General features: G+C 39.3%; 1 protein-coding gene across 7 annotated transcripts in view; it reads left to right on the top strand.

The window, feature by feature from the left end:
* LOC101128604 (uncharacterized) overlaps positions 1 to 20,050 on the top strand; it is a 114,135-nt gene extending 94,085 nt beyond the window's left edge. For 2 of the 7 annotated variants that reach the window (XR_002003946.4, XR_008674822.2), the window contains exons 4-6: positions 15,536 to 15,704; positions 17,849 to 17,926; positions 18,270 to 20,015. Coding sequence is in view for 3 of the 7 variants with exons in the window: in XM_055373950.2 (XP_055229925.1) it covers positions 18,270 to 18,319 (50 nt within the window). In the remaining 4 variants the exon portion in view is untranslated. Of the gene's footprint in view, positions 1 to 7,929; positions 8,167 to 15,535; positions 15,706 to 17,848; positions 17,927 to 18,269 lie in introns of those variants that run through there. The other 5 variants (XR_008674819.2, XR_010132446.1, XM_055373950.2 and 2 more) reach the window with 5 other exon arrangements.
* Positions 20,051 to 21,783: the final 1,733 nt, after the last annotated feature.

Here is a 21,783-nt window from a genome sequence, read left to right as displayed (position 1 = left end):
ATTTTTGTATGTTGAACTTTGTATCTTGAAACATTACTGAACTTGTTTATCAGTTCTAACAGTTTTCTTGTGGTCTTTAGGGGTTTTGGTTTTTCTCTATATAAGATCATATAATCTGCAAACATGGATAATTTGACTTATTTCTTTTCAATTTTGATGGCCTTTATTTTTTTCTCTTGTCTGATTGCTCTAGCTAGGACTTCCAGTACTATGTTGAATAACAGCGGTGAAAGTGGCCATCCTTGTTGTCTTCCAGACCTTACAGGAAAGGTGTTCAGTTTTTCCCCATTCAGTATGGTACTAGCTGTGGGTCTGTCTTATATAACTTTTATTATGTTGAGATATGTTCCTTCTATACCAAGTTTTTTTTATCATGAATGAAGGGATGTCAAATTTTATCAAATGGTTTTTCAGCATCGATTGAAATGATCATATACTTTTTGTCCTTTGTTCTGCTGATATGATGAATCATATCAGTTGATTTGTATCTGTTGAACCATCCTTGAATCCCTGGGATAAATTTCACCTGGTTGTGATGAATGATCTTTTAAATGTGTTGTTGAAAATGTTTGCTAGTATTTTGTTGAGAATTTTTGCAACAATATTCATCAGAGATATTGGCTTGCAGTTTTCTTTTTTTGATGTGCCTTTCTCTGGTTTTGGTATCAGGATAATACTGGCCTTATAGAAGGAGTTTGGAAGTATTCCCACCTCCTTGAATTTTTTGGAATAGATTGAGTAAGACTGGTATTAGTTTTTCAAATGTTTGGTAGAATTCAGCAGTGAATCCATCAGGTGTTGGGCTTTTCTTTGATTGGAGACTTTATTACAGCTTTGATCTCATTACTTGTTATTTGTCTATTCAGATTTTGGATTTTTTCATGGTTCAATCTTTGCAGGTTGTATGTATCTAGGAATATATCCATTTTTTTTCTAGGTTTTCAAATTTTTTGGCATACATTTTCTCATAGTAGTCTCTAATGATTCTTTGAATGTCTGGGGTTTTAGTTGTAATGTCTTCTTTTTCATCTCAATTTTATTTATTTGACTTTTCTCCCTTTTTTCCCCATAGTCTGGCTAAAGGTTTGTATTAGTCCATTTTCACACTGCTGATAAAGACATATGTGAGACTGGGAAGAAAAAGAGGTCTAATGGACTCACAGTCCCACATGGCTGGGGAGGCCTCACAATCATGGCAGAAGGCAAGGAGGAGCAAGTCAAGTCTTGCATGGATGGCAGCAGGCAAAGAGAGAATGAGAATGAAGCAAAAGTGGAAACTCCTTATAAAACTGTCAGATCTTGTGAGACTTATTCACTATCATGAGAACAGTATGGGGGAAACTGGCTCCATGATTCAATTATCTCCCACCAGGACCCTCTCACAACATGTGGGAATTATGGGAATACAATTTAAGATGAGATTTGGGTGGGGAAACAAAGCCAAACCATATCATTCCACCCTTGTCCCCTGCCAAATCTCATGTCCTCACATTTCAAAATCAATCATGCCTTCCCAACAGTCCCCCAAAGTCTTAACTCATTTCAACATTAACTCAAAAGTCCACAGTCCAAAGTCTCATCTGAGACAAGGCAAGTCCCTTCTGCCTATGAGCCTGTAAAAGTAAGTTAGTTACCTCCTAGGTACAATGGGGGTACAGGCAATGGGTAAATATACCTGTCCCAAACTGGGGGAAGTTGGCCAAAACAAAGGGGCTACAGGCCTCATGCAAGTCTGAAATCTAGCAGGACGGTCAAATCTAAAAACTGCAAAATGATCTCCTTTAACTCCATGTCTCACATCTGCATCATGCTGATGCAAGAGGTGGGTTACTGTGGTTTTGGGCAGCTCTGCTCCTGTGGCTTTGTGGGTAGTCTCCCTCCTGGCTGCTTTCATGGGCTGGTGTTGAGTGTCTATGGCTTTTCCAGGCACACAGTGCAAACTATCAATGGATCTCCCATTCTGGGGTCTGGAGGACAACTCGTCTCACAACTCTGCTAGGCAGTGCCCCAGTAGGGATACTGTGTGGGAACTCCAACCCCACATTTTCCTTCTGCACTGCCTTAGCAGAGGTTCTTCATGAGAGTCCTGCTTCTTCAGAAAACTTCTGCCTGACATCTAGGCATTTCCATATATTGTCTGAAATCTGGGCAGAGGTTCCCAAACCGCAATTCTTGACTTCTGTGCACTGGCAGGCTCGACACCACGTGGAAGCTGCCAAGGCTTGCAGCTTGCACCCTCTGAAGCCACAGCCTGAGCTCTACATTGTCCCCGTTAAGCCACAGGTGGAGCAGCTGGGAACCAGGGCAGCAAGTCCCTAGGCTACACACAGCAGGGGGACCCTGGGCTCGGTCCACATAACCACTTTTTCTTCCTAGGCCTCCAGGTCTGTGATGGGAGGGGCTGCTGTGAAGACCTCTGACATGCCCTGGAGACATTTTCCACATTATCTTGGGGAACATTCAGCTTCTTGTTACTTATGCAAATTTCTGCAGTTGGCTTGTATTTCTCCTCAGAAAATGGGATTTTCTTTTCTATTGCATTGTCAAGCTGCAAATTTTCTCAGCTTTTATGCTCTGCTTCCCTTATAAAACTGAATACCTTTAACAGCACCCAAGTCACCTTTTGAATGCTTTGCTACTTAGAAATTTCTTCTGCCAGATACCCTAACTAATTTCTCTCAAGTTCAAAGTTCCACAAATCTCTAGGGCAGGGGCGAAATGCTGTTATTCTCTTTGCTAAAACATAACAAGAGTTACCTTTGCTCAAGTTCCCCAAAAGTTTCTCATCTCCATCTGAGACCACCTCAACCCAGACCCTACTGTCCATATCGCTATCAGCATTTTGGGCAAAGACATTCAGCAAGTCTCTAGAAAGTTCCAAACATTCCCACATTTTCCTGTCTTCTTCTGAGTCCTCCAAACTGTTCCAACCCTTGCCTATTTCCCAATCCCAAACTTACTGCCACAATTTTGGGTATCTTTTCAGCAGTGCCCCAGTCTACTGGTACCAATATCTGTATTAGTCAGGGTTCTCTAGAGGAACAGAACCAGCAGGACATATATATATATCTATGGAGTTTATTAAGAAACTCACACAATCACAAGGTCCCACAATGGACCATCTGCAAGCTGAGGAGCAAGGAAGCCAGTCTGAGTCCCAAATCTGAAGAACTTGGAGTCTGATGTTTGAGGGTAAGAAGCATCCAGCACAGGAGAAAGATGTAGGCTGGGAGGCTAAGCCAGTTTAGTGTTTTCATGTTCTGCCTGCTTTTTTTCTGGCCATGCTGGTAGCTGATTAGATAGTGCCCACCCAGATTAAGGGGGGGGGGGGGGGGGTCTGCCTTACCCAGTCCACTGACTCAAATGTTAATCTCCTTTAGAAACACCCTCACAGACACACCCAGGATCAATACTTTGCATCCTTCAATCCAATCAAGTTGACATTCAGTATTAAACATCACAAGGTTTGTTGATTTTGTTTATCTTTTCAAAAAACCAACTTTTTGTTTTATTAATCTCTTGTGTTTTTAAAAATTTCAATCTCAGTTGTATTTGCCCTGATCTTTCTTATTTCTTTTCTTCTACTAATATTGAGTTCAGTTTGCTCGTTTTTCCAGTTCTTTAAGATTCATCATTAGGTGCACATTAAGTTTTTCTGCTTTCTTGATGTAGGTGCTTCTTGCTATAAACTTTCTTCTTAGGACTGCTTTTGCTGTATTCCACAGGTGTATGTGATACTTTCATTTGTTTTAGGAGATTTTTAAGAATTATCTTGTTAATTTTTTCATTAACTCACTGGTCATTCAGGACCATATTATTTAATTTCCATGTGTTTTATGGAAATACTTGTGCATGTTCATTGATATTTGGGAACTGAGGATTTATTCTAATCATCACATTCTGGGCTTGTTTGGACTTGTCCTTGTTGAGAAGGCTTTTCATGTATTCAAAGAGAATTGAGTGTTGTGATCTAAGTCTTTGGTCACTGCATCCACATCCACACTAGGGGTTGCTCCAAGCCCAGTATCTTAGTAATTCTTACAGACTCCTAGAGGTGCTGCCTTGGTGGGCTTGAATAAGATCTGGAAAAATTCCCTGGATTACCAGGCAAAGTCTGTCATTATCTTTCCTCACTTTCCCCACACAGAAAGAGTCTCTCCCTCTGTGCTGGGCTGACTGGAGCTGGGGGAGAGGTGATGTGAGCAGTCCCTTGGATATCATAGCGGGGACTATGCTGGCTCACACCTGAGGCCAGCACAGCACTGGGTCTCACCCAAAGCTTGTGGCATCTACTGCCGAGCTACAGCGGATGCTGATTTAAGGCTTAAGGGACGATTGATCAGCAAGTGGGGAATCCTGCCAGTACCGGGTCCTTACCTTCAGAGTAGCAGGTTCCCTTCTGGCCCAAGCAGGTTTAGAAATGCTGTCCAGGAGCCGGGCCCTAGAATCAGGGGCTTTAAGAATCTGCTTTGTGGTTTATTTTACTGTGACTGAGCTGGCACCCAAGTTGGAAGACAAAGTCCTCTGTATTCTTCCCTCTCCTTTCTGCAAGTGGAAAAAGTTTTTCCTGGAGCTGAAAGCTGCGCTGCCTGGAGTTGGGGGAGGGGTTGACACAAACCATCCCTTAGCCACCACAGCTGGTGTTTCACTGGGTTGTAGGTAAATCAAGCCTAGTGGCTTCGAGCTCAGCACAGCACCAGGAATGTCCTTGTGAAACCCTTGTGGCCTGATTGCCTTTTTTTTTTTTTTTTGAGATGGAGCCTCTCTCTGTTACCCAGGCTGGAGTGCAGTGGCGCGATCTCAGCTCACTGCCAGCTCCGCCTCCCGGATTCACGCCATTCTCCTGCCTCAGCCTCCGGAGTAGCTGGGACTACAGGCGCCCGCCACCACGCCCGGCTGATTTTTTGTATTTTTAGTAGAGACGGGGTTTCACCATGTTAGCCAGGATGGTCTCGATCTCCTGACCTCGTGATCCGCCCGCCTCGGCCTCCCAAAGTGCTGGGATTACAGGCGTGAGCCACCGCGCCCGGCCCTGATTGCCTTTTAAATTTATCCTGGGCCCCAGGCCCCTGTAGTCAGCTGGTAGCAGAGCTAGCTGGGTCTCAAACTCCTACCGCTGGGACACAGCGTTCCTCTCTGGCTGGGGTTGGTGTTTCCTTCAGAATTCAGCTAAGTGAGCACTGGCTTGTGTTGTGTTCCATTGTGACAAGGCAGCACTGAGTTCCAATGCAAAGTTCCACAGTCACTCTGTTCTCCCTCCCCCAGGCACACAGATTCTCCCTCCACTTGCTGCTGCTGGAGGGTAAGGGAGAAGTGCTGTATACAGGGCAGGCCTGCCTTTCCTAACCCCATCGGTGCCTCTTTCCTTGATATGATGTCAGAATCAGGTACTGTGATCGTTCACCTGATTTTGGCTTTTATGAAGGTGCTTTTTTGCTTGAGTAGTTTTTCAATTTGGTGCTCCTGTTTGGGAATAATTGCTGGAGGGTTCTATTCAGCTATCTCATGCCTTAAAGGTTGTCTGTTTAATTGAAATTAAATGTTCTAATATAAATCCAGCCCAAGGAAAGTACAGATTTATTTCAATTAGCATTTTTGAGGACTATAATATATGAGAACTTTTTTTTTTTTTTTACTTTACATATGTCCTCAATAGATATATCAAGCTTGTCTGGGTGCAGAATTACCAATGGAATAATCACTTCTGTTCGACTACTATAAAGCAATTCCTACACCAAGAAAGTTGCCCTGGATTTTTGTATGTTTTTAAGCAGGTCCTTAAAAAGAGGGTCACTTCCCCTTTTGTAGGAGAAAAGAGTAATAAATATATTTAATGTTATACTCAGAAATATGAACATAAAGTGTAACTTCATGCGTCCTGATTCTAACTGCAAATAATTTTCATTCTTCTGTGGTCACAACGCAGATAATCAGTTGTAATTAGAGGTCACGGATAAAAGCTAATCCTTGGCCCAGCCTGCTTATTCTCTCCCACTATCTGTATCTTACCCTCAGGCCCTCTGTATCTGCTGCTCTTCTGTTACACTCAAGGTCCCCATGCAGACTTTTACTTTAAGCCAGCAGTGTGTGGCTCTAGAACTTGAAACCATTCATTTTTAGAATACAGTGATACCTCCAGCCTAGATGAAATAACTGCTTCAATTAAATAGCGCCTTAAATGATAATTTGTGTTAACCCATATGCTATTTTAGTTTTCTAGTTGAAAATAAATTTGTATGTATTTATGGTATAAAATATGATGTTTCAAAATATGTATGCATTGTAGAATGGCTAAATCAAGCTAATTAGCATACTGATAGTAAACTTTTTTTGTGGTAAGAAAATTTAAAATCCACTCTCTTTGCTATTTTCAAGTATTCAATACATTGTTTTTAACTAGTCATCGTGCTGTACAGTAGATCTCTTGAACGTATTCCCTCTGTGTAACTGAAATATTGTATCCTTTGCCCAATTCTCCCCTCTGCCCTCAACCCTGGGTAACCATCATTCTAATCTCTGCTTCCATAAGTTTGACTTTTTTAGTTCTACATTTCAGGAAGATCATGCAGTGTTTGTCTTTCTGTGCCTGGCCATATGCCTTTTCATCTGTGTTGTGAGTGGCTCTCACCAAATCAACAGCGACAAATTTAAACTAGGGAAATAGATTGCCAAAAATTACATTTGCTTTAAGTTTAAATGGGCAATGAACCATACCTAAATAAATAAATTAAAAAAAATCTTTTACACCAAGGGTGGCTACAAATATACCCAGAATAGTCAGCTCTAACACACATGGTGTTACTCAGAGTGATGTAATACCCCTTTGCTGCCTAATACATTCTTGTTGTCTTTTGACCTGTTAACAATAAACAGTATATGGCACTCACTTGTGCTGAGCACTGTTCCCCACCTCTCCTGTACCTTGACGCCTGGGGATAAACCCTGTATTCGCATATCGTGCCTTCCATACCCACCTGTACCCTACATGCGCCAGGTAGAAGTGTTTCCATTCTCCCCTCTCCAATGGACTCTTTTCCCTGGTTTGGTAGCTACCTTTCCAAATCCCATCAGAAGATACATGTTTTATTCTGGCAAAACATATATTCTAGAACAAGTCTTCAAATCTCATTAAAGGCCACTCTTCACCCCTTATGCCTTAGTCCAGTTAATACCTTCATTAATGATTTTTCAAAAATTCAATGATTAGAAACCTTGTATCCTTCTTGCAGGGAAAGACTTTAGGACTTAACCATTAGACTTCCCTCATAAATATCTCATTCCCTATGAGGCAGGCATCTAAAAGCTTATAGCTAGTTGGATTTTAATTTGAAGGTTAAATTACAAACAGATCATTCTCCCTGAAATTAGTTAAGACTCTGTTTGTATAGAATAAAAAATTAATTCCGTAAAATCGGATATTAGATTGCAATGCTTTTTAGAATATTTTATACAATTATAAGATGATTATACATCTTAAATTCAGAAATAAAAGAAATGATTTTTTAAAAAATGGAATATATTCTAAGTAAGACTATTAAAAGATTGCATTGCAAAATCAATCAGAAATTTCAAATATACATAAAAACAAAGATGGCTTTCAAATATCTTTCACTGGAGATTTTAAAGTAAAATAATTCTCTGAAGGAGATATATATATATTATGGAATCAATTCATTCCAAGTTTCTAAAGTTTTAAAAATCCATTTAATCTCTATCTCTTCTGTGTTATAATGTAGAATGTATTCATATTCAGATTATCTCTTTAAGTGGACTACTTGATTTAAAGGAGAAAAATATAACCTAGGCATTGCGTTGACTGAAAAGATATGGCATTTTAAATGGCATCAAGATTGCACTTTCTACAACATTTATGATTTTCCTTTTGATTTTACAGCAGCAATACTGTAAAAGGTTTAATTTATTTCTCAGATTAGCTCTTTGGAACTGAGAGATGAGATGAGGCCTGGAAAACTTCCCCCAGTACAGTCAAGTTCCTGTTGACTAATTCTGTGACCACCAGTGACAGTCTTTGAGTCCGTGAGGCAGAGTTGCGGCAGCACAGGCTTTGCTTGGAGTTGGATGGTTCGCACCCTGCTTGGTATGGTTTCTAAGAGACATCCTCTGAGTGGATGAGGGGAGAATCCAGCAGGCCTCTAGTCACACTGGTACGAATAATTTTGATGGTGGGAGATGGTGGTGTGAGTGGAGGGTCTGTGGGTGTGATGAACACCTGAATGACTCATGGGGAGAGAGGTGTTAACAGGACAGATGCCACTTGCTGTAATTTTCATATGATGTGTTTGGAAAGCCCCCTGCATGGAGGAAAGATAGATCGGGGTCCCTTTCAAAAGTGCTCCAGATGAAGAGGCATTTCCGCTTTCAGAAACCCTGAGAATCCCCGAAAGAACCTCTAACTAGTCATTGTACTGGAGGCCGCTCCTCTATTCCGAATACTGCTGTTCACTGTCCCTCTCAGCAAACTGTACTGCTCCTATTGCAACCTGAGTTTAGGAAGACTTAAAGCTATGTCAACTGTAATTATTTCTCTCCTTGGAGAAGTACCTGTGTCAGCTACCCAAGGTTAACGTGTCCACCAGGTTCATTATTTTATATTTTAAATATATTTTAAAATCAAAAGTGTTTGAAGGACTTGCTTTTTTTCCCATGATAAAGGTAATAACTCCTCTCTATAAGAAATTTGGGAAAGTAGGCTGGGCGCGGTGGCTTATGCCTGTAACCCCAGCACTTTGGGAGGCTGAGGAGGGCGGATCACTTGAGGTGAGGAGTTTGAGACCAGCCTGGCCAACATGGTGAAACTCTGTCTCTACTAAAAATACAAAAATTAGCTGGGCGTGGTGGCAGTTGCCTGTAATCCCAGCTACTCGGGAGACTGAGGCAGGAGAATCGCTTGAATCCGGGAGGTGGAGGCTGCAGTGAGCCAAAATTGCACCACTGCACTCCAGGCTGGGAGACAGAGTAAGACTCTGTTAAAAAAAAAGAAAAGAAAGAAATTTGGAAATAAAATTATTTATAATTCCAGTCAATCAAAATAAATCATTGTTAATTTTTAATTTTTTAGATACAAACTTTCTCATTTCACACTCTTTGCCCCATAAACACTTGTCTCACCCCTTTTGGTGTTGGGTTTTATTGTATAATTATAACTTCCTTAAGAGTTACACATGTTCACTCTTGATAACAGGTAAATGAAGACAAGTACATAGAAGCAGAAAAAATACAACCAATGTTAACATTTTGGTGTATTTCCCTAATAATGGTTAAAGAAAAAAAACTCAATGACACTTTAAAGTACTACCATACTTCGAATAAACAGGCAGTTTATCCAGGACCATTATAATATGGGGACCATTGCAGTGGGATTTTGCCATGGGGAGAAAGATTGGGCTTAATTCCAAATACAGTACTGGCAAGAGGGAATTTATAGCCAAGGTGCAAGGCGGGAGTCATGCACGAAAAATTACTAAGAAATAACACCAGGAGTAAGCAGGATTCTGGCCAAACTGAACTAATTAGATTCTTGCTGAGGATAGATCAGGATGATCAGATATCATCTGGGGGATGGTGGAGGGTTAGGAACCTGATCAGATATCAAGGATGGAGGGTTCTTGCTAAAGTTAGCAGGGTTCTTCTAAAACCGTGTTTTATAAGAAAGTGCACAGATAGGCCTCGGAGAACATTCACAAGCTGGACCAAAGTTTGGTCAAGCACAGAATCTTTGTCACAATCATAATTCATAAAAAGTTTCCTTTTTCATCAAAAACTTTTAATAAATGTCACTTATGGAAGCTGAATGAGATAGAACATTTTGAGAATCCATCCAAACTATTTTTCTTTTTTCTTTTTAACATTGACACACAATAACTGTACATGTTTGTGGGGTACATATTGATATTTTGATACATATAATATATGGTGCTTAGATCAGGGTAATTAGCATATCTGTCATCAAGCATTTATCATTGCTTCATATTGGGAACATTCAATATCCTTCTTTTAGTTATTTGAAACTCTATTGTTTATTATTATTCAATATAATCATCCTACAGTAGTGTAGAGCACTAGAACCTATTCCTCCTGTCTAGCTTTTTAATTTTGTATCCTTTAACTTTTTAAAAACAATGTCCCCTACTTTGGGAGGCCGAGGCGGGTGGATCATCTGAGATCAGGAGTTCGAGACCAGCCTAGCCAACAAATAATAAAAAAAAAAAATTAGCCAGGCATAGTGGCGTGAGCCTGTAATCACTGCTACTTGGGAGACTGAGGCAGGAGAACTGCTTGAACCCAGGAGGTGGAGGTTGCAGTGAGCCAAGATTGCGCCATTGCACTCTAGCCTGGGTAACAGAGCAAGACTCGGTCTCAAAAAAAAAAAAAAGGCCCCAAAGTGTTTCCAGTGTATTATTTTCTGAGGAAACAAAGCACATGGATCATCTTGGAGGAACCTGCATCCCAGAGTGGCTTCTGCATAATCCTGCTTCCCCTCCCTTCCCTTCATAGGCTGTGACCTCAAACCCCACGTCCCTGTTTCTTCCGGAGAGCCCTACCTGTGACACTCTAATGAACACCTGAAAAACCTTTGTTTCATGTTGATTTTTCCTCCAAATTCCTGCAAATATAGATTTCCCCCAAATGTACAAAGATTTACAGAAAGAAATGGTAATTTGCGTTTTTTTATTTATATACTTCTATTTTATTTTTGTTTTCATTACACTCTCTGCCTTATCTGTAGTTCATTAGCAATATTCCAAAACACAAAAAATAATAATTTTTCACATATGAGTATTGAGGAACTACTAAGGGCAAGGCACATACCAGATGCATTTTCTGCAGTTGCTAAGCAATAAGACTGAGTGAGTGAGTTGTATTTATGTTATCTATTAGCAAACATTGAAAATTCCAGATTCCCCTCTGGAGTCCAGATTTGACTTCAGAATCTAGAGAACCTCATCATTGCATCCTACAGCACACACAGAATAAGATGAGGGCAACAAAGATCCCATCTTCCAGCTGTTTTGGAAGAATCACAGGTGCAAAGAATTTCAAATTATAATCCTTCAGCTTAAAAGCTTTTGTTTAATTTTTCCAAATAAGTCTGCATTTTCCCTAGATTTATTAACAAAAATTTACAGAAAAAGTGGTGTTAGTAGCTTTTCACTAACCATGATTAATGCAAGCAAAATAATTTAGTATTTTAATTACACTTGGAAAAGTAATGATGAATTGATCTAATTTTCTACACGATTAATAAAGCATTACATTTACTGTATTAACGTGATTTGAGATGTGTTTTTCCCTCCTTTTTCTCTCTACCTCTTTCTTTCCTTCCTTCTCTCCTTTCTCCGTTTCTTCTTTCTTACTTTTCTTCTCTCCTTTTTTTAAACCCCATTTTCTCTTTATCCCTGTCTCCTTCCTTTCTCTTCTTGCTTCTTATTTCCCTTCTGTCCTCCTACCTTCTCTCCCTCCCATCTTCTCTTCTGCCTTTTTCCTCTCCTTCCCTTCCTTTTCCCCTCAATTTCTTCCTTTTTTATTTTGTTGTTTAGTTTTTTGAAAAGGACCTTTAAGTCATAATATTAATGTGTGCTATAAGAGAGATTTCTTACATTATTGAGAAGAGCTTGGACATTCTAAATTACCATTTCTTCTATCATATTTAGCCCAGATTCAAATAAGTGTATTTCTTTTGAATAAATTGTTTTAAAATAAGTGCATTCCAGGCTGTGCACAGTGGCTCACACCTGTAATCCCAGCCCTTTGGGAGGCCAAGTTGGGTGGATCATTTGAGGTCAGGAGTTCTAGACTAGCCTGGCCAACGTGGTGAAACCCCGTCTCTACTAAAAATACAAAAACTAGCTGGGAGTGGTGGCATGCACCTGTAGTCCCAGCTACTTGGGAGGCTGAAGCAGAATAGCTTGAACTTGGGAGGTGGAGGCTGCAGTGAGCCGAGATCATGCCGTTGCACTCCAGCCTGGGTGACAGACCAAAACTCCGTCTCAAAAAATAAAATAAATAAATAAATAAATAAATGAGATAATATCATTTGTTGAGGCTGTAGTCCAAAGTCCAACTTCCAGAAATCTGTTATCAGATCTGGAAAAGGTAGAGACTTGGAGGAATTACCAGACTCTGGAGGGAAGCAATCTCTACTCAGACACAGAGAATGTTCCCCTAAAATGCACCCCCCCATTCTGGTAACCTGAGGATACCAGAAAATATCTTGTGCAAATGAGAAACAATCTGTTTGGCATGGGTGCAAGCACAGGAGAGGAAGGCCAAGTTTGCCCCAGGTACCTGAACAGGGAAATACTGAGGGTTCCTGAAAACAACAAAACAAAACAACTCAGCCATCCTCTTCTCAGAGCACTGAGATCTACAAACCAAGGACCCCAGTGGTGTGTCAGACATGACCTCTTCAATGGCTGAGACATCCCTTGGTACAGTCTGGCTGCAGCACTAGTCAGAGTTCATCTTCCCGCTGCCCTGGTTTTGATTCTGTTTTCTAATCTTTTCGGCCTAGCTGAATCTATTATGGGTATTCATGTGTGATTAAGCTATAGCTGCTCTTTTGCTAATAGCAGACTGGCCCTGTTGATCCCTGGCAGAGTCTCTTGCTCTCGTAGCTAAAGCACTCCAAGAAATATGCACATAATTTTAAGTCAGTGGCAGTGGGAAGGGAGAAGTAGGTTTGCATTAGAGAGATCTGGAAAGTTGAATGATCAGGATTTGGTAATAAATTGGGTGTGGCCATTACAGAAGAGAGAAGAAGCAGAGCTGAGCCTGGGTCATGGTGTTTAAACTCTTGTTTAAAGCTAAAGATACATTTTTGCCAGAAAAATCCAGGTAGGGACATTTTGCCTACAATATCAGGAGGCTCACAGAAGCTTTAGCCAAATGTTAGAAACCACTCTGTAGAGGAAAATCCTAGAGGTTGGATAGGATGACCTGAAAGATTCCTTCTGCTTCCTCAATATTTCAATAGTTATAGAACCCAAATATCGGTATATTTTTGGGCCTACTGGTAGCTACAAGGAAGTCAGGAAGGGGAGCTGGTGCTTTTGTGAGGCACTAGGAAATGTAGGAGGGAAATGTATTTTGTTTTAGACCTGGAGGTTGAAGTGCTGGGAGGGCATTCTTGGGTAGATGTTGAGTGGGTTACCAAAGGCATACTTTGAGAAAGTGTTTAGAGCATTAGATCTGCACTGTTGAATATGGTAGCCATTGGGCACATGTGGCCATTGAAGACTGTGGCTAACAAAATGTGGTTAATCCTAACTGGGATATACTGTAAGTGTAATGTACATCCATTTCCAAGACAGTTAAAAATGTAAAATATGTCAATTTAAGAATATTAGCTACATGTTGAAATCATAATATTTTGAATATATTCAGTTAAATAAAATATATGATTAAAATAAGTTCATCAGCTTCTCCTTACTTTTTAAATGTGGCTACTGGAAAATTTAAAAATGTGTAGTTTTTGTTTGCAGCTGACGTATTTCTGTTGGGTAGCACTGCTGAAGGTGGTGTTTGGAGGTATTATCAGGAACAACTTGGGAACATTTGAGCTCTCTGGGAAGAGGATATACAGAGAGAAAAGCAGAAGGTTGAAAATGTACTTGTGGAGCATGTCTACATTCATAGGTCTAGAATGCGGAGGAGGAGACTGGAAAGGAGCTGTGGGATAAGGCCAGAGAAGGGGAAGTAGGTGACATCACAGGAATGTGGTGAAGAAGGGGCATTAGGAAAGAAATGGATAGTGATCAGGATTATGCAAAGTAATTTGGCCTTTGTTCTATTGCTATTGGAGAGCATATGGAGGTTTTTTCCCCAGAAAGTAAAATGATCAAATTTAAATTTTAAGAAGATGATTTTGGCAAGAAAATAATGAACCAATTGGATTGACAGAGAAGCTGAAGTTCAGGTGGATAGCTAGAAAGTCAGGGAATAATAACAACCAAAAAGCCCTTAGGCATCTAGAAAGCTGAGCAGAAAAGAATTGTTTTGACTTTGAGAAAGAACTTTTTATTTTATTTTCTTGCCTTGAAAAATGAGGTGTTTTTGAACAGTGTGATTTTGGTAATTTAAAGCCTGTGTCTCTGTTTATAGAATCCAGGGAAATGGGTTGCCATAAAAATCACTGTCACAGATGATTAAAGATGTTTTGTGTGGGAAAAATAGAAGGCTATAAAGAATCTAAAGACACAAAAGTTATAGGATTTCTAAGAAACAAAGGTTGTCTTTTTGTATAATTGTCTCATGTAGAGAAAACAGAAAAGAACATTATTCCCCACCCTTAAGAACATGAAAGTAGAAAAGAATGGTTTCTAAAAAGGGTTTTCCTTGAGACTCTGCCACCATAACTTGTGACCATTTAAGGTATTTCTAAGTATTTACAAATTGAACATACTATGTCCTAGAATGTTCTTTGAGCAGAAATTTTGGTACATAAAATTATTTATTTGGAGTTTGGTTTAAGGCAAATAACAGGTTGAAATATATGAAAGTACAAAATTCAGAGAATTAAGTGAAGATGAGCTGAATATTCTGAAGGTTGTATTAGTCCATTTTCATACTGCTATGAAGAAATACCTGAGACTGGGTAATTTTCTTAAAAAAAAGAGGTTTAATGGACTCACAATTCCACGTGGCTGTGGAACTGTAATGCCTCACGATCATGGCGGAAAGCGAAGGAGGAGCAAAGGCACATCTTACGTGGTGGCAGGCAACAGAGCGTGTGCAGCGGAACTGCCTTTTATAAAACCATCGGATCTCGTGAGATGTATTCATTATCAGGAGAACAGCACGGGAAAAACCCACGCCCATGATTAAATTACCTCCCACTGGGTCCCTCCCTTGACATGTGGGGATTATGGAAGTTACAATTCAAGATAAGATTTGGATGGGGACACAGCCAAACCATATCAAAGGTATTTGGATCCTGTTTAAATATATGTTATAAAGTCTTTGCTAGTTTAAAGGGAAAAGAGAAAAAAATGATGGCAAAAGGAAGCCGATGAAAGGGGCCATGTGAGGAGACTAAACCAAAAGGAAATAGTCAATTAAAGGCATTTGGAAAATTTACCTAGATGGAGTACTATAGGATTTGGACACTCTGCTGGATACTGAATGCACAGGATTAGGATAAAATCAATGCTGTTGAAGAATAACTGTAATATGCAGCAGCTAACATTTATGAAGCATTTATTATGTACTCATTTATTTATTACAACAGCCTGACGAAGTAGGTATTATCTCAATGCTACAGATGGTGCAGTGAGATTAGGTAACTTGTCCAAGGTCACACAGGTAGCCAGTGAGCCCACTATATCACGCTGTCTCCTTAAGTGTTGTTAGGGAGAAATATGATTTATTAGGCAGTGTTGGCTGAGTTATGTGTGGTAACACATGACTCCAAAAATTTTAGTAATCTATAATAACACAGTTTTTTTGTTTGGTTTGGTTTTGGTTTTGGTTTTCTGGTTTTTTTTGTTTTTTGTTTTCTTTTTAAATTTCATTGCAGGACACTTGCTCTGATTCGTTTCTGGACTTCAGTGGAAGAAGCAGCCCTTATCTAGGATATTGTTAGTCTTTGGCAGAGGGAATACAAAGCAATGGAAGGGTGATGTGATGGCTCCGAAAGCTTCTGTTGGATGTAGAATGTAAAGTTTGCTCACCTTTTTTAATCCAAAGTAAGCCATGCGGCAAGCCTGACAGTGGGGTGAGGAGTGAAATGTTCCCACTGGGGGGGTCTTTAGAGGGCCCATACAGAGAGTTTAGGTTGTCTTTTGTTTTTGTTTGTTTTTATCGTGTGAATCTTTAGCTTTACAAGGAAGAGAATCAATGAATGGTTGGTCTGACTTCATTTCACACTGAGGAGTTAATAGTATGACCCAAAAAGTTAATCCCTACACTGTCAGTTTGGGAGTGGCAGGTGGCAGAGTTACGCACACGGGAGACAATGCAAGGGAGGGCGCTACCTCTCATAGTGATCAGTAAGGGTAGTGAGACAGCCAAGTGGAAAGGGGTCCGCAGAGAAACTTCAGGCAGCCTGCACACTGGGAAGAGTGAGCAATGAGGTGGAGCCACAGAAGTTTGCACCGTTTGCAGTGGGGAGGAGGCTGACCCCTCCTCTTCCCAGGTGGAAACTGGGATTCAATCGGTGAGGAGGGAAGCATGTATAGCAGGACTCTCTCTCTGCTGAGTCTGTTTCCCATTTTTTCCTTTTTGCTCCATAAATTCCATTTTTCTCACCCTTTAAAGTGTCTGTGAGCCTAATATTTCATGGCTGTGTGACAAAGGACCTGGCTTTTAGGTGAACTAAGGAGAAAATCCTACAACAGTGGACTAGGGCATAGCCAAAATCCAAACACAGCAAAATCCACACAACCAAAATCTTTGCTAAGCAAGGCACCTGGGAAAAAAACCTGTCTCAACGGTAAGTCAGGCCACATCAGACAGAAGCTAAAGGCTGGCCTGAGTGAGAGCTGGTAGGGAACGAGAGATGAAGCAAGGTGATAGGAAACAAGATCCAGTTAGGGCTGAAGGTCAGTTCAGCTATCAAGGGCGGGGGGACGCCAGTTTTTGAGGAGGTCACTTCAAGCCTTGAGTTCCTTTGTCTAACCCCCTGTTCTCCTGGCTGTTTCCCATTAATTTTTGGGGAATGTGCTATGAACTGATGGGCACAGATGTGTGTAAAACAGAGACGGTTATAGAAAGTCCTATTTATTCAGATGTGACAGGATGATGGACCTAGTCATATCCACAGAACCAATTATAAGCTAAACCCATGCAGGTAGTTAGGTAGAACAGACACATTTAAAAACGAAGAGTACTTTAATTCTTGAATTAATGTTAAATTCAGCCTGAATTTATTGGATAAATGTCTCATTTCATGTAAGTAAATCTAACTAAAGACTTTAACTAAATCTAACTAATGACTCTAACTAAAGCTATTTCCACAGAGATGTAAATTGTTCTTGATGAATACAGTAAAAGCAAGTAATAATCGCTTTTTTGGAACTTAGAACAAATTCACTTCAGGTGAAGGTTAAGCACTTGAGAATAAGACAATTATTTTTCCTTTCAAATACTAAAGAGTTGCAAAAACTCTGGTGACAAATTGGAACATTTGGGAAATGAAGGCAACAATAAGATTTAATTTATTGCCCATGTATAAGAATTCTAAGTTTTGTACATTCCTTATAATCTTTTCCTATATACATGTGAAAACTGTGTAATTACATAGTTTAAAATTTCACTGTAATATAGCATGTTCCATAAACAATTTTTCAGGCTCTAGTACAGTCCTTATGATTATAATGGTGGCGAAATAGTTCACTGCATAGAGTTAACATAATTTAATTTATTATTTTTATTATTAAACATGTAGTTTCTTTCAGCTTATTATCATTATTAACAATACTGCAGTAAATGGCCACATGGAACCTACGTGTTTCTTTGTTTTGGATTCTTTTCATTGCAATACATGTCCTAAATTGGGATTACTGGGTCAAAGATTATGAAATTTTAATGACTATGCAAACTGACTTAAAAATAACTACTAACTTAACAAAAACGTGGGTATGTAATCCACTGAATTCTCACTTGCTTTAGAAATTATATTTAAAGGTCATATAAATTGACTAATTAATATTGTAGAAAAAAATGATACTTTGTGTTAATTTGTGTGTCTGAATACTTGTGAGGCTAAACACTGTCCCATAGGTTGCTTTAGCCAACAGAAGGAGTCATAATTCCTTCATTCGGTCATTGGACAAATATTTTTTGAGCGCCTACAATGTGCCAGGCAGTTTTTTTTGTTTGTTTGTTTCAGAGCACACAGCAGTGAAGTAAACAAACTCCCTTGCCCTCATGGATTTTATATTCTATGGTAAAAAAGACTATAAACACAGTAAGTATTAAAATTATGTAGTATGTTAGAATAACTGCTGTAAAAAATAAAGTAAGATAAAAATAATAAGGAGTTTGTTAGCAGAAGTTGCATTTCTAAATATGGTGGTCATTGAGAAACAAATATTTGAACAAAGACTTGAAAGAGGTGGAGTAGGTCCCATATGGTATCAGAGGAAAGTGTTGCAGCCAGGGATGTTAAGTTGTAGAAGACCCTAAGGGGACCATGTGTGAGGTGTTGCAGGAGAATCAGGGAGGCCAGTTTGGCTAGAGTGAAGTGAAATCTTTGATGTGATGAAGTGATGATCTTTGATGAAATCTAATAATGCTTATTTGTTTCATAGGAGAAAAACGAGGAGAGAAAAATCTAAACCCAGCAGAAGAGAAAGTTTAAGAAAGCGGTCGTCGCCAATACCAAAATTAGGTACGATATTCAGGAAGAAAAAAATGGAAACACGATAACCACATTCAATAAAGACCAAGGCCAGATTCCATTGGCCAGAGCTCAGCCACGCGCCACACCTGGCTAAGGAGACTCTGGCTGAAGAATTCCCTGAATATTTTAATGTAGCTCTAGGTTATAACACAGCACAACCACAAGGTGGCAGAAGAACTCCATTCTTGTAAATCTCTTAGTTGCTTCTTTATTTCATCTTCCCTATTCCATCTAATGTTCCCTGAATTTTACTATTTTGTTGGTTTGAAGATATGTGTGACTTACGTCTTTTAAAGGATTTGGTTCGTAAGGTTTTGAATAGACTGGAATATAAAACATTTATAGAACAGAAAAATACCTACAATATGATGTTAGTGAACTATTAATAATTAATCCAATTAAATAAAATATATTTGCTTTGGATTAATACATATTTTGTTTTGATGTTTGCTAAATAAAACTAAGCATTAGGAGGTCAAATAGCCACAACGAACATTTTCATATTATTTAATAAGCCAGTTTCAAGGCATACATGCTAAATTTGTTCTTAAGGAAAAGTTGAATTTTTGCTTTCATGAAATTACAAACTCTAAGGCAATTTTACACGTGTAAATCCAATGTGTTCTGAAGTTTAAAGTGTCAAAGGCTGTTGGATTTAAACAGATCTTGTATGACTCTCTGTTTCATCTCTTCAGAGGTTGATAGTAAGCAACTTTGGCAGCAACTCACAGCTTCTGCTGTAACATGAGGCTAATAATGACGACTTTATAAGGTTGTTGCAAAGAGTCAGGGATGCCACAAGCAACGTTCTTTATATATGCAGAATTTTAAAAATAAAGTAAATAAAAATATTCCTTCCTCTATTCCCAATTTTTCTAACATTATTTGCCACTGGTGTTTTAATGCAAGACCAAAGGCTAAAATATACATGTAGCGTGCAGAATCAAAACCTAGATCAGATGTTCAAAAGCATCATGCTGCTAAAAGATTTCAGAGTCTAAAACCTGTGCTCACTGTTCTGAAACATCTTTCCACTTCCTGTTTAAAAAAAAAAAACATGATATTCTTTGAAGCTCATTTTTTGGGCTTCATGTGTTGTAATTATACATTTGTTATATAGGGTATATGATGACTTACGCTCTAAGGTGTTATTCAGTACATTGTAGAAAAAGGAGAATAAAGAATGTTGTTTGTCAGTAGGCAGCTCTGTCCTCTTTATCCTTGACTGTAATTTACTAAAGAGCTGACAAAATTACAGCACAGGCAGCAATTCACCATATTACCCTGCAGACAGCCAAGAGACTGACATTGAGACGATGCGTTTTAACTTGGGTCCATGTAAGGAACCTGATGGGGTTATATGAATTCTTTTCTGTACTATGAAAAAATGAAGTTGCTTATAAGAAGGAGGTACAAAAGTGTGTACTCTGCGCAAGGCTACTGATAAAGATGCTACAGGGATGCGTGGAAGCCGAATATGTAACACTGAAATGGCTTTTGATTCATTTGTATTTGGTCTCAGACAAGAAAATAGATTAAGAAAAGGTCTGAAAAAATGGAGCACTAGGAAAAATGATAGGAAATTTTGTGTTGTTGACTAACAGTTATCTAATATGTAATATACGTTTGTAATATTTTGACATATATGATTTAATACAACTATATTTTGTAATAAATATCTTTAATTCTTCTAAGGATTGAAAATCTTAAAAGGATCTCAATTTTTTAGTTATAGCTGTTTTGTTTCAATAGGCTGATGGACTTGGAAATTCCAGGTTTCTCAAACATATTCGATGAACTTGAAAAGCAGGGGGAGATACTTTCAGATGGCCTTGAATGGGAGCGGGGGGACCCTGGATTTCACTGGACACCTCTTTCTTCCTTTCTTCTCTGTAGTTTGGGACCTCTTCTTCTCAACTAGTCAGCAATTATAAGAATGAAAATTACCAGCCGGGCGCAATGGCTCACGCCTGTAATCCCAGCCCTTTGGGAGGCCGAGGTGGGGGGGATCACGAGGTCAGATCGAGACCATCCTGGCTAACACGGTGAAACCCCGTCTCTACTAAAAAATACAAAAAATCAGCCGGGCATGGTGGCGGGTGCCTGTAGTCCCAGCTACTCAGGAGGCTGAGGCAGGAGAATGGCGTGAATCCGGGAGGCTTACGTTGCAGTGACTGCACTCCAGCCTGGGCGACAGAGCGAGACTCTGTCTCAAAAAAAAAAAAAAAAAAAAAAAAAAAAAGAATGAAAATTACCTTAGCAGCTATTCAGAGTAGGTCCAAAAGATAATCAGATAAAGAAGATTTCAATATTCTCAAGGTGGAAGAGACAATGTCTTTGCATCTGCAGTTGGAAAGCCTGGAGTAATCTCCTTCCACTGTGGAAATCCCTTCTGTCCTCAAGGTCTCGAGCATATGATACCTTCATGATGGATTTCCTGACTCCTGGAGTTAAAACGTTCCTTCCCTTGCCTGCACTCACGTAGCCATTAGTTTATCAGGTGTTACATCCTCAAACAGAGCTGCTAGGCCACGTGTGCTCTTTACATACAACCTCTGACATTGGCTAATGACTACTGGGCTGGCATTTTTCTCAATTCTTAAGAAAAACCAAAACCAGTTTGGTTTTCTTTTTAAGTAGTGGTAAAATAGACATCATGTAAAATCTACTATTCTAACCATTTTTAAGTGTACAATTCAGTGGCATTAAGTACACTCACATTATTATGTAATTATCACTACTCAACAGTTTTTTGTGTGGATTTTTCAGGGTTTTCTAAATATATAATCCTATCATCTGTGAACAGAGATAAATTTAATTCTTCATTTCCAATTTTATTTCCTTTTTTAGAACTTCTAATATTATGTTGAATAGAAGTCAGAAAAAAAATGTATGGTTATACTTCTATGAAGCACCTAGAAGTCAAATTCATAGAGCTAGGAAGTAGAATAGTCTACGAAGGGCTTCGGAGAGGGGTAATGAGAGTTATGGTTTAACGGGTACAGTTTCAGTTTGTGTTGATGAAAACATTTTGGGCATGGAATATGAGCTTTTGTCTTAGGTTCTGATTTCAGAGAAAAATGGCCAATATATGCTGCTTTTGTTTTGCTCATGGCTAGAAAACTGGGGTCTGGGAACCAAGGGATGGAAGTGGGATTGGCCTTTTTCACTATCACTTCCAGCGATACACTTTGGGAGAATATTCATCTTCACAGCCTTAGGATCTTCCAGAATAAAATGTCTGGTTTCTCACGGGTATAACACACCTATGGGAGGACACAGTAAGAGTTCCAGTGAATTGAAGCTACTCTACCCCTGGTCACTCTTGAATCTCCAAATCAGAGGATCAGTAGGCAAAAAGGGGGTGTTCTATGTTGGTAGGATAATTGAGTCTGATTATTGCATGAGGACTGATGTTGCAT

This window comes from Gorilla gorilla, chromosome 22, assembly GCF_029281585.2.
Source record: "Gorilla gorilla gorilla isolate KB3781 chromosome 22, NHGRI_mGorGor1-v2.1_pri, whole genome shotgun sequence".
Taxonomy (NCBI): domain Eukaryota; kingdom Metazoa; phylum Chordata; class Mammalia; order Primates; family Hominidae; genus Gorilla; species Gorilla gorilla.
Note: the sequence above shows the minus strand (reverse complement) of the source record. Positions and strands in the feature narration are given on the sequence as shown.